At 49.2% G+C, this 13154-nt stretch overlaps 1 protein-coding gene and 1 non-coding gene across 4 annotated transcripts in view; both read right to left on the bottom strand.

The window, feature by feature from the left end:
- SPTLC1 (serine palmitoyltransferase long chain base subunit 1) overlaps positions 1-13154 on the bottom strand; it is a 53398-nt gene that overhangs the window by 20475 nt on the left and 19769 nt on the right. For all 3 annotated transcript variants that reach the window (XM_047830534.1, XM_047830536.1, XM_047830535.1), the window contains exon 6: positions 8189-8321. In XM_047830534.1, the coding sequence (XP_047686490.1) occupies positions 8189-8321 (133 nt within the window). The remainder of the gene's footprint in view (positions 1-8188; positions 8322-13154) is intronic.
- On the bottom strand, positions 3559-3665 carry LOC125151096 (U6 spliceosomal RNA). The gene has a single exon (XR_007146643.1). It is a non-coding gene; the product is annotated as a U6 spliceosomal RNA (small nuclear RNA).

Raw genomic sequence — 13154 nt, 5'->3', positions numbered from 1 at the left:
GCCCGAGCACGGCCAATCAACAGAACACGCTGGGCGCTGGACGCACGCGGTCTGCGCCCACCTCCCTGGGTCCTTCTCTCGGAACGGCCTCGCTACCTCTACTCCACCGAGCGCGCCCCGGCCACACTGTAACCGCCCCAGAACCAGCCTCCTGTGGGGGGGCACGTCAGTTCACTCAGCAATTTTCTCTTTCTGAGAAACACAGGAAACACTGGTGGTCCCTCCCCCCCTCCCCCTCAGTGGCGTCTCTGGTCTGAGTGGCACAGACTGCCGTTAACTCTGCTGCGAGAAGTAATACTGGATCGTGGACTCTACCCCACTCAGCGCAGAACTCTGGGTCCCGCAGATTAAACTTCGGTAAGATCTCCTAAACGGAGTTAATCAGGGAGGGAATCATTTTTGAAATTAAGGTATAGTATTTAAAAACATAGGGGCGCCTGGGTGGCTCAGTCGGTTAAGTGGCTGAATTCGGGTCAGGTCATGATCTCAATGTCCGTGAGATCGAGCCACTTGTCTGGCTCTGTGCTGATGGCTTGGAGCCTGGAACCTGCCTCAGATTCTGTGTCTCCCTCTCTCTCTGCCCCTCCCCTGTTCATGCTCTGTCTCCCTCTGTCTCAAAAATAAATAAACGTTAAGAAAAAAATTAAAAAAATAAAATAAAATAATTAAAAAAAATAAAAATATATACAACACTTGTTCTGCCAAGATGGGACACTCCTATCTTCCCTATCTTTCCAAGTACAACCCCCACACCGGATATTAGGTATAAAACAAACACAAGGAGACTCTGGAAGATGGAGAGAGGGCAGACAGGCCGAGGACCCGAGGATGACACGACAGGACTCTGGGGACCTCCCTCATCTGGAACCGACAAGGCCAGCCACACGGGCAAAAAGCGCTCACAGAAGCCTGCTCTGTAGCCCAAGGGCAGGACAGGGGGCAGCCGGGTAGGTAGAAATGACAGCAGCCGGACCCCAGGAAAGCTGGGCCCCGAAACTCTGATCCTCACGGAGCTAAAAGGCACCCCAACAATGGCCATGGTGGTATCGGAGAAGGGAGCCGGGACTTTTATCCCTGCGAGGTGGTACCAAGCGAGAGCGGGTGGGGACTCCTGCCGTGGCGGCCGTGTCAGAGGAGGCCTGAGGGAAAGCAGGACTCTCACCAACACCAGCGGAAACGAAAACGCCCCCACTGTGGCATCCATGGAGGCAGAAATGGGACCGTGGACTTGGACCCGGCAGCGATGAGGCAGCAGTGCCCCCTGCCCCGACTGGAAGACTGACGGAGAGAAAGCCCGTTAAAACATAAGGTTTAAATAAAGCACAGGCTGTAACAGCATAATATGAAATCGTCCAGGTTTCAAGTATCACTTGCCGTACCAAGAACCAGGAGATCTCAAACAGAACGAAACAAAACAATCAACAAACGTCAATCCGGAGAGGACAGATGTCAGGGATGATGATTTTAGAGCAGTCAGGACAAAAATGCTTCAATGAACACTTATGAATATGCTCGGAACCAAGTGAAAAACAGAAACCTCAGCAAAGAAACAGGGGACGGAGTCCTGTGGAGATACCAGAACTGAAAAACACAGTAACCTCAAGAAGAAGTATAGTGGGTGGGCTCAGCAGCAGACTGGCGGCGGGGGTGGAGGAAAGAATCAGAGAACTGACAGATGTAACAACCGAAGCTAGTCGTGTAAACCGCAGAGAAAACGGACGAGAAAGGGCAAGCCTCAGGGACCTGTGGAGCCACGATAAAAGATGCCACACTGCGTCAGGGGAGGCCCAAAGGACTCAAATTTGGCAAGAAGCTGAATCCTATAAAAAAGATGAGCGCGGGGCGCCTGGGGGGCTCAGTCGGTTAAGCGTCCAACTTCGGCTCAGGTCATGATCTCGCGGTCCGTGAGTTCGAGCCCTGCGTCGGGCTCTGTGCTGACAGCCGGAGCCTGGAGCCTGCTTCCGATTCTGTGTCTCCCTCTCTCTCTGCCCCTCCCCTGCTCATGCTGTGTCTCTGCTCTGTCTCTCTCTCAAAAATGAATAAACATTAAAAAAAAAAATTTAAAATAAAAAAAGCTGAGCGAAATTCATATGGGTAAACCCAAAGAAATAAACGCCAAGATTATAGTAAAGCTTCTGAAAACTGATGACCAAGAAAAAGTCTTGAACGCAGCCCCCTAAAATGACACCTTATACAGAAGAGAAAAATAACAAAGTGACAGATTTCTCATCAGAAACCATGGAGACCAGAAAAAAGTGCCAAAATATATTCCAAATACTTGGAAGAAGAGAGCTGTCAACCAAGAATTCTGTAACAAGCACAGATACCCTTCAGGTGAAGGGGAAATCAAGGCTTTCTCAGTTGAAGGACAACTAAGAGAATCTGCCCCCAGCGGACCTCCCCTAAAGGAATGGCTAAAGCAAGTTCTCTACCTAGAAAAAATAAGTAAAGAAAACAAAAGGAAGAATCTTAGATTATCATGAAGCAAGAAAGAACACTAAGTAAAAAGTATGAACAAGCACACTAGGGTTCTGTCACCCTCCTGAAGTTTTCTAAATTAGTTTGGATGATTTAAGTAAAAATTACAACACTGTCCAGAGGCACCTAGGTGGCTCAGTTGGGTTGCATGTCCGTCTGGCTCTTGATTTCAGCTCAGGTTATGATTTCTCAGATAGAGAGATGGAGCCCCAAGTCGGGCTCTGTGCTGACAACGCGGAGCCTGCTTGGGATTCTCTCTCTCCCCCTCATTCTCTGCCCCTCTCCCACTAGTTCTCTCCTCCTCTCTCTCTCTCTCTCTCTCTCTCTCAAAATAAATAAACAAACATAAAAAAATTACAACACTGTCTGATACGGCTTTCAATGTATATACCAGAAATACTTCAGCAATTACATTAAAGGGACGCCTGGGTGGCTCAGTCAGTTAAGGATCCGACTCCTGATTTCAGCTCAGGTCATGATCTCACAATTCGCGAGTTCGAGCCCCACGCTGGACTCTGCACTGACAGTGCGGAGCCTGACTGGGATTCTGCCTCTCTTTTTCTATCCCTAAATAAATAAAAAAATAACATTAAAAAAATAAAACAATCATACTATAAACAAGGAGCAGAGAAATGTAAAGGAAGGTACCGGTTTCTCTACTTGAACTGGTAAAATGATGAGACCGGCAATGTGATAACTTATGTGAGCACATAATGTCATATTCAGAGCAATGACTAAAAACAAACAAACAAAAACCACGCAGAGCGAAACACTCAAAAACACCATGGATAAGTAAAAATGGAATTCTAAATAAAACACGTTCGCTTAACTCCCAGAAAAGAAGGAAAAAGAAAACAGACAAAAGATAACAAATAAGAAACAAAAAATGAAACGCCGTAAGAAATGCAATAATGATTTTAAATGTAAACGGCCAAAATACACAATTTTTTTTTCTTTACAAGATTAAAAAAAAATTCAAGTTAATTAACATATAGTGTGCTATTGGCTTCAGGAACAGAATTTTGTGATCCATCACTTACATATAACGCCTGGCGCGCATCACAAGTGCCCTCGTTAATAAAAAACACGGAACGCTTCACGACTGTGTGTGTCCTCCGAGCACAGGGGCCGGGCTAATCCTCTCTGTATCGTTCCAACTTTAGTACATGTGCTGCCGAAGCGAGCACCAAAATACACAATTTAATTTTTTTTTTTCAACGTTTATTTATTTTTGGGACAGAGAGAGACAGAGCATGAATGGGGGAGGGGCAGAGAGAGAGGGAGACACAGAATCCGAAACAGGCTCCAGGCTCTGAGCCATCAGCCCTGAGCCTGACGCGGGGCTCGAACTCACGGACTGCGAGATCGTGACCTGGCTGAAGTCGGACGCTTAACCGACTGAGCCACCCAGGCGCCCCCAAAATACACAATTTAAAGAGAGACTGTCAGGGTGTTATTAAACATGACCCAACAATATCCCGCCTATAAAAGAATATACAATAATAATATAGTAGTGAAAGTATACATATTACATACGATAAATATACCACGCAAACATTCACCAGAGAAAGCAGAAGTGTCTATGTTAATATCTTACAAATCAGACTTTGGAACAAGGAAAATGATCAGAGACCAAGAAGAACATTATACAGTGATAACCAGGATCAATTACCCAAGAAAACTTATCTTGAATACGTGCCGAACAACAGAGCTACAAAAGATGAGAAGCAAACAGTGATAAAAGTGAAAGGAAAAATAGACAAATCACAACCACAAAAACTGTAGAACTACCATACAGAAAACCACGGGTAAGGTTAGATCCGATCTCAACAACGTCGTCAACTGACGGGATCTAACTGGCATTTATTTATAAAATAGTCCACCGAGCAACGGCAGAATATTCTTAAGTGACCGGGGAACATATTCCTATATAGACCACATCACGAGTCATAACACAAACTGCAACAAATTTCAAATCTCCAAACACTTGGAAGCTAAACACAGCTTCTAAATGATTTGTGGGTCAGAGAGTCTAAGGTAAAATAAAATACGTTGAATTCAGGGGCGCCTGGGTGGCGCAGTCGGTTAAGCGTCCGACTTCAGCCAGGTCACGATCTCGCGGTCCGTGGGTTCGAGCCCCGCGTCGGGCTCTGGGCTGATGGCTCGGAGCCTGGAGCCTGTTTCCGATTCTGTGTCTCCCTCTCTCTCTGCCCCTCGCCCGTTCATGCTCTGTCTCTCTCTGTCCCAAGAAATAAATAAACGTTGAAAAAAAAAAAAAATTAAAAAAAAATACGTTGAACTCAATGAAAATGAAAATAAACACATCAAAATGTGTGGGTCAAGACCACAGTAGTACTGGAGAGGGAAATGCAGAGCACTAATGTATCAGAAAAGAGGAAAGATTCAGGTCAACAATCAAAATTCCCAACTGAAGAACCTAGATGATGAGCAAAGGAAACCAAGAGAGCAGAAGGCAGGAAGTAATGCAAGAAATCAATAGGGCTGAAACGAACAAGACAACAGAGAAAAGTCAATAAAACAAAGAGCTGATTCTTTGAAAAGATAAATAAAATGGACCATCTCTAGCAAAACTGCCTAGGAAGAGAGTAGACAGATTACCAGACAGGAATGAAATGGGTCGTCACTTCAGGCTCTGCAGACGTTAGAAGAATAAGGATATATTAAGAAGAATGCGACATACATATGTTTGATGACTGAGAAGAAATGTACCAATTCCTTGAAAAACACAAACCACCCCAACTCACCAAAGGGACACTGATAATTTGACCAGCTTTGTAAGTACTAAACAACTGATTTCATATTTAAAATACTTCCAAAAATTAAATCTCCGGGCCCAGTTGGTTTTACTGGAGAATTCTACCAAATAAGGAATTAACAACAACCTTATATAATGCCTCCAGAAAATACAAGAGGGAACACTTCCCAATAGATTTTATGAAGTGGTCTCCTGATGCCAAGACTAAAGTCTGAAAAAAGTAAACATCACTAGCCATCAAGGAAGGAAATGTAAACTAAAACCACAGTAAGGTATCTCTACACACTTGTCAGAATGGCTAAAATTAAAAAAAAAAAAAAAAGTGACAATACCAAATGCTTCTGAGGATGTGGAGAAACCTGACCATTTATATACTGTCTATGGGAATGTAAAATGGTACAGCCACCCTGGAAAACAAGTTTGGCAATTTCCTAAAAAACTAAATCTGCAATACCACGTGACCCAGCAGCTGAACTGGGCGGCATACAGCCCAGGGAAATGAAACCTATTTTCCCAGAAAAACCTGTACAGAAATGTTCATAGTAGCGTTATCTGTTAGAGCCCCAAACTGGAAACTGAGATGTCCTAATAGGCGAGTGGTTCAGCCGACTACGGCGCCTCTGTACCACAGGATACGACCCTGTAACCAAAAGGAATGAATTCCTGATCCACACGATGTGGGTGGATCTCTGGAGAATTAACGCTGAGTGAAAAAAGCCGATCCCCAAACGTTACCTACCGTATGACTACACTTGAACAACAGTCTTGAAAAGACAACGTTACAGAAAGGGAGAAGGGATTAGTGGTTGCCAGGGGGTAAGAAGTGGGGGGTGAGGGGTGGGGGGGCAGGGATGTGGCGACACGAGGGACCCTTGTGGTGGTGGAAACGCTCTGTATCTTGACTTTTTCAATGCCAACATCCCAGCTGTGAAGTAACCACTGGGGGAGACCGAGTAAAGGCCACACAGAATCTCTGTATTATTTGTCGTTAAGTGTCTGTGAATCTACAATTACGTCAGGGTACATGAGAGGAGCCTGGGTGGCTCAGTCAGTGAGCGTCCAACTCTAAGAGTTCAACTCAGGTCATGACTCTAGGGTCAAGGGATAGAGCCCCACATCGGCCTGCTTGGGGTTCTCTCTCTCTCTCTCTCTCTCTCTCTCTCTCCCCCTCTCCCTCTCCCTCTCCCTCCCTCCCCCCCTCCGCCCCTCTCTCCTGCTCATGTGCACACACTCTCTCTCTAAAATAAAACATTTAGATATATAAAAAACGGATACACAAAGTAATGTGCACGCAGACTCAGCAGAGTGACGGGCACAGACTTAAGTACGTGAACAGCCACCGTGCTGAGCCTACTACCGGCGAAGCTTTATTAGCGTTTACTAAAAAGAAGAAATACAGCCCTGGACATATGATCTACGCGTAAGAATTTATCAAAAACAATCTGTCGTATAATTTACTGAACACTGCCTCTAGTGTTCCTGCTTCCGAATGAATTCCGGGCAGAATACTTGAAATTATGAAATACTTGAAGACAGAGACACTTGACCTTATGTATGGGAGAATCATTAAGTTGCCTCACTGACTAGAAACTGAAGCTCTAAGCCACTGGGCAGGGCAGCTGGACGTGAACGCAGCCTGGGTTTGGCGGCCGTGAGAAGCACAGGATTTGGGATCTGACGGAGGAATCCCACAAGTTCGGCTGCAGCTTTTTTGGGGCTTAGGATTCACGAAAGGATTTAAAGTGAGGCTGGATGACACCGTACTTGCCACAACTAGGCTTCTACTAGAAACCTAGGGCTACGGTTTAAATCGGCAGCTCTCAAGTTGTGAGGAGTCTGACTTTTTCACTACGGATACGACGTTCATAAATCCCCGGCTTCCACAGTCAGGTCGGGAAACCCTCACCCTGACGCGGCCACAGGCCGGTGCCCCGGCTGCCGCAGGCTGTGGGGAGGAAAGGCGCACTTGTCCTGGAGCCCGGGCCGGGCCAGCGCCGCCGCGTGAGTCCCCCCAGGGAGAGGCCGCGGGGCGGTGCGGGCGCCACAGGAGGCTGGGCCCCGAAGCCTCGTCACTCGGACCCTCTTCTAAGCTCCGACCTCTGTTCGTTCGCTTACCGAGCTGGTGCTCACCGAGCACGACGAACGGCAAACGCCAGGGGAGGCGACGCACTCGTACACCCCGCTGGAAGGGCCACAGGGGAAGCGGGGCGGTGGGTGCGGTGCGGGTGCCCACGTGTGCGTGCGGGGGGGGGGGGGGCGGAGGAGCACAGGGACTCTGAGGGGCAGTGTGAGTACCCACGTGATCATGGATCACACCGACACCAGACTCCTCTGGCTCCAGGATCTTCTCCCATGCAGCGGGAGGCCTCGGCCTGGTCTGAGAGGCTAGGGAAGGCTTCCCCGCAGAGGCGAGGCATATGCAGGGTGAGCAGGAACAGAGAGGAGCGGCAATGTTCTAGGCACAGGAATGGCGTGTGCAAAGGCCCTGTGGTGAAAGGACACTAGCACAGGAGGCTGACAAGGCTACAGCATGAATGCCTGAGGAAAAGTGTACAAAATGAGCCTGACAAGGTAATCTAGAATGCAGTAGTAGTTTGAGCAACCAGGTGGGTGGTGATCACGGACCCTTCAAGAACACTACCATCCTGTCACCGAACCGCAGAGAGAAGAGAGATCGCTGGCCTCACCCATGGTAAGCTTGGCCTTGTGGACGTCAATAAATAAAATCAATAATTAAAAACACTTTAGGCATCCTTACAGTGAGAGTCTCGTCAATTCCGTACAATCACTTCGCTGAAGTTACTATATATTTCTTTACCAAATAAAAAGTCAGGATTATCTAAGGCAGATGACCTCTAACAAAGGCATCCTCCGGGAGGATCACCGTCATTCCCAAAGGAAGTCTGCCCAGAAACGTGGGTAAAAGTTACTCACACAAACACAATGTCCCCTCTCTTGGAGTACGCGGGAATAGCACTGGCGATGGTGGCAAATCCGTACGAGTAGATAATGGCTTCTTCCGTCTGCATAAACTTTGCCAGGCGGTCTTCCAGGTCCAAGTGCACATCTACAGCAAGACGTTAAATGGTTAAGACACCTTCTAATTCCTCTTCTTTAAGCAGAGGGTAGAGAAAGTAAGTTCAGTTTATTAAGTCTCGTTAACGATACCGTCACCTTACGGGCAAAATGAAACTGCTTCTGAGTTATAAATGATGGGAGATGCGTTTAGATAACTCTGGGCCGAAACGATTTCTGAAATCTGAATGGGATCGGCTACGCCTCTGTCCCCGAAGCGTGCTGGGGGCAGCTCCAACGCTGGGTTTCGCTTCTGCGTCAGCCAGCGCGGGGATTCGAGGCCCAATGACCACCTGCTCTGACTTCTCTCAGCCAACCGCACCGAGGCTTCACCAATGCGCGACACGTGAATCTATGAAAGCCTTTTTTGCGTGTTAGCAGAAGGTACACGCCGGACATGAGGACAAGCGTCAGCCAGCTTCAAAGAGGAAACGTCAAAGAACCCACGTACTCCAATCCAGGCGGTGCTCCCTCGTCTACTAGCTTATTGGGACTTCCCTGAGCACCTGCTATCACTCCGCAGCACTGACTTTTCTGTTTGGATTTCTATTTAAGCGGACTGGGGACTTCAAACGTACGGCACAAAGAGAAATGCGGTGTTTTATAGGAGCTGCTAAAAAAGAATGTTAAGGCGGGAACACACTGCGCTCGCCACACTGGTACCTCTCTCCTCCCTGCCCTGCTTCTTACAGCCGCTCACCTTCCCTGGCCCTGCCACGAGGCTGAAGGCCCCGGCATGGAGGGCCCAGCAGGGTCTAGAAGCAACAGTGCACTGACCAGCTTTGCCCTGGGGCCCCAAAATGAGGCATTAGCTGGGAGAGAAGAGGACTTTTCAAACTTCCTTTAGCTCTTTCAACCACAGCAGGACCCAGGTCTGGAGAAGGAATCAGTCCCGCCGCGTGCCCCGTGCAAGCACTCAGGAGTGCTACAGGAAGCATGCGGCCAGGCCCGCCAGCCCCGGAGCTTCAGGGGAGAGAGGGAAATCGGAGGTAGTAAAGGCAGACTGAGAGGCCACGAAGGGGAACACTGGCACATGACTCAGGGGACCTGGCAGTCCGGGCAGTGGCGGGGGATCCAGACGGGTCCCGGCGAGGGTGCTGCAGAGGGCGGATGGCCCGACAGAGCTATCCCGGACCATGTCGAGGCCGCATGCAGGGAGCATCACTCCAGGGGCCTGCCCTCCACCGACCACGTGTCTCCCAGAGAGCAGGGAGGAGGGGTGCCCCACAGAGACAGGTGAGAAGCGGGGAGACACGAAGCCTGAGCGACTGAGATCGCCAGACAGGATTTACCCTAGCTGGTTCAAGCCTGACCGGACCGAATACTCCCACCGTAAGGGATGAGACACACAGTCAATGGTCAGGGTAAGGCTTCCACCACCTTCCAGACAGGAATAAGTGAGCTAAGTTAGTGTAGCTATAAGAAATACGGAATCAACTTCTTGGCACATCTGAATAAAGTGTCTCAAATCTGTAAACCCACTCACTGGTTGATTAGGGACACACTAACCTTATTGTGATGCTTTTTAATTAGTCAAAGAAAATTAAGAATGAAAGAAGTTTCAACTTCACAAGGGGTTATATTTTTAAAAGACGGGGGGTGTCCAATAATCTTCTCATTCGTTTATCAAACATGCAGTGACTGGGGCGCCTGGGTGGCTCAGTCGGTTAAGCATCCGACTTTGGCTCAGGTCATGATCTCGCGGTCGGTGAGTTCGAGCCCCGCGTCGGGCTCTGGGCTGATGGCTCAGAGCCTGCAGCCTGCTTCCGATTCTGTGTCTCCCTCTCTCTCTGACCCTCCCCTGTTCATGCTCTGTCTCTCTCTGTCTCAAAAATAAATAAATGTTAAAAAAAAAAAAATGCAGTGACTATCACATAAAGACAGGTGGTCTGACGAGCACAGGATCGGGGAGAAATACAGGGTTTCTGGCACCTGACAAAGCGACACCTCCAGGAGAGGCAGGGTGCGGCTGGCACAGGGGAGCTCCACGCCCGGGGCAGAAGGTTCGCGCCCTCAGCCCCCTCTATACTCACCAGTACCACACACGCGCCGTGATTTCAGACTGAAGACTGAGAACGCTGGGCTGGGGACGAGGGATGGGGTGGGAGCCAGCTACTGAGTGGCAGGATGGCAGGACACAGGTGCCCCCCCACCAAACCCCAATTTGACGGCTGGAGATGCAGAGTGAGGAACTCGAGAATGGAGCAGTACCCAGAGAAGAAAATAAATCGAAGCCCCCGGATGCACGTGCTTCTTAGACGATGCTACCGAACTGTGAACACGAACGGTCTCTCCCGCTCCGCTCAAGTGATGACAAAAAAACGAAACCCGCTTCTTCCTATTTGCAGGTAAAACGTACCCCCACAGGGCCTGTCACAAAAAGCACACGAAGGGCCGCCTGATTTCCATTACCAAAAGGTTACCGCCATTCGATAGAGCAGACATTCCACGACATGAACGTTCAGCCAGTCAGCGTGGAATCTTACAGTAACATTAAGAAGACCACCTCCCATTTGATCGAAATGGTATCGACAGGGTGCTGAGCTCTTCAAGCACAAGGTCCGTGACACCCAGGACCGAGGACACGACCTTACAGTAACATTAAGAAGACCACCTCCCATTTGATCGAAATGGTATCGACAGGGTGCTGAGCTCTTCAAGCACAAGGTCCGTGACACCCAGGACCGAGGACACGACCTTACAGTAACATTAAGAAGACCACCTCCCATTTGATCGAAATGGTATCGACAGGGTGCTGAGCTCTTCAAGCACAAGGTCCGTGACACCCAGGTCCGAGGACACGACCCTGACCCTGGCGCCGCCCGCGACGAGACGCTGCCAGTGGGATCTCTCAATCGGGACAAGAGAGAGGCAGGTGGCCAAACGCTCAAGAACAGGCCCCCCCGAAACCGGCCCCCCCCACGCAGAGCGCGGGCGCCTCCCTCATCCCTAGAGCTGTGGCTCCTGCCCTGCAGGCAAGTCCCCGCCACCCCCATTTCTGATCAGAACAGGGCGGGTCCCCGCAGGAGGCCTCCTCCGAATCCCAAGTCTGCCCCACATCGTGCCCATTTAGCAGATGGATAAGCCGAGCCACAGTGAACTGCTCTCACCCACCAGGTCCATTTCAAAGGGAAAAAACATGCTATGGACACAAACGTTTTTGCCAACTACAAAAAGGACCGTAAATCATTCTGTAGACTCCACTTTAAATGGCTCATTTTTTTTCACCGATTAGCGACGAGAAAATGAAACAATCTTGGCTTACTTTCAGGGCTCTAAGAGCTAGTTACCCAGCTGATGAAAACTGTATGGTAGAAATATTCTCATCGCTGTGTATACATACTCATGACCGTTTTTATGTCACTGCCGTAACGTGGTTAAGAAAATTCTCCACAAGAAGTCAACGACTTACTGATTCTCGTCTTTCCCAAGAGTTTGAAAAAGACGGGCCTTTTTCTCTGGGTACCTAAAGACACTGGGTTTTTGCCGCCGGCAGCTTCGCAGAGAGGTTTTGTGACAGGTGGGTACGGACAGCTGCCTTGATGTGTGACAGCTATGCCGTGAGACACAGGGAGGGGAGGCAGCAAACAGGAAGAGGGCCGTGCTCTCCCGCTCCCGACGTCTGTCCTCCGTGCGGACGATCCAGTCCACCCGCTGGTGCCACCGGTTTGCACGGAGCGCGAGGAAGCGCACATCCTCTGCTTCGCCGCTAGGAACCAGCGCGGTGGGGACGACCACGGAGGCGGGTGCCCAGAGAGCCCGTGGGCCCTCCCCGCGCCCGCCGCCCTTTCTAGCACCTGCCCCGGAACCAGAAACCTAGAGACGGGACGCAGACCCGGGACCCGCCACAGCAGGGTGGGGCCTGGCCGCAGCAGTCCTCCCAGGGGGCTCCGGCTCTGGCCTCCCGCCTCCCCAGGTGTGGACCCAGGGCAGGCCTGACACTGCCCCGTGCCTCTCCAGCCCTCCTCTGTCAAACAGGTCACAGTCGGACCTGCCTCAAAGGATCGTTACCGGAACCACGAGTCACGGCCCATGAACACTCAGGAGAAGGCCTGGCATGGAAAAACCGATAAGCCGTTTAAGCGCTTGTACAGTTTTTTTTTTTTAATTTTTTTTTAACGTTTATTTATTTTTGGGACAGAGAGAGACAGAGCATGAACGGGCGAGGGGCAGAGAGAGAGGGAGACACAGAATCGGAAACAGGCTCCAGGCTCCGAGCCATCAGCCCAGAGCCCGACGCGGGGCTCGAACTCACGGACCGCGAGATCGTGACCTGGCTGAAGTCGGACGCTTAACCGACTGCGCCACCCAGGCGCCCCAACGCTTGTACAGTTAAACCAGTATTTGTAGAATAAAAAGAGGTTTCCTTTTAAAAAGAAAAGAGCAGTTACACTATCTTCTACTTGAGTTGTCCAAACCCCGGATGTTTAAGAACTATCACGTTACAGGCACTTTTCTGTTTTCCAATTATACAGGATCCCCTGTTTTATTCTAGTAAGAGCTATAACGGCTTTCTGGGTTGTTTTCCAAAGGAAAGACTATAAAACAGTCAACTTTAGAACAGTTTAAAAACAACTACACTTTTTCTTAAGGCTTCTATACTTTTGTGCTTCACACTGTTTTTTTTTTTTTAAAATCCCTCGAGACCTGACTTTTCTTAAAAGTACAAATAATACCAGTTATGCACTCATTACAACATAAATACAGTGCTGAACGTTTTCCACAATGTTTTCACACGCAGTATCTTCTGTATTCTTACCAAAATGTTCTAAGCTGTGCAAACAAGGATTGTTCCCCTCCTACACTGCAGAAACAATCAATCCCA

Source organism: Prionailurus viverrinus, chromosome D4 (genome assembly GCF_022837055.1).
Source record: "Prionailurus viverrinus isolate Anna chromosome D4, UM_Priviv_1.0, whole genome shotgun sequence".
Lineage (NCBI taxonomy): Eukaryota > Metazoa > Chordata > Mammalia > Carnivora > Felidae > Prionailurus > Prionailurus viverrinus.
This window is presented reverse-complemented; position numbering and strand designations above follow the sequence as displayed.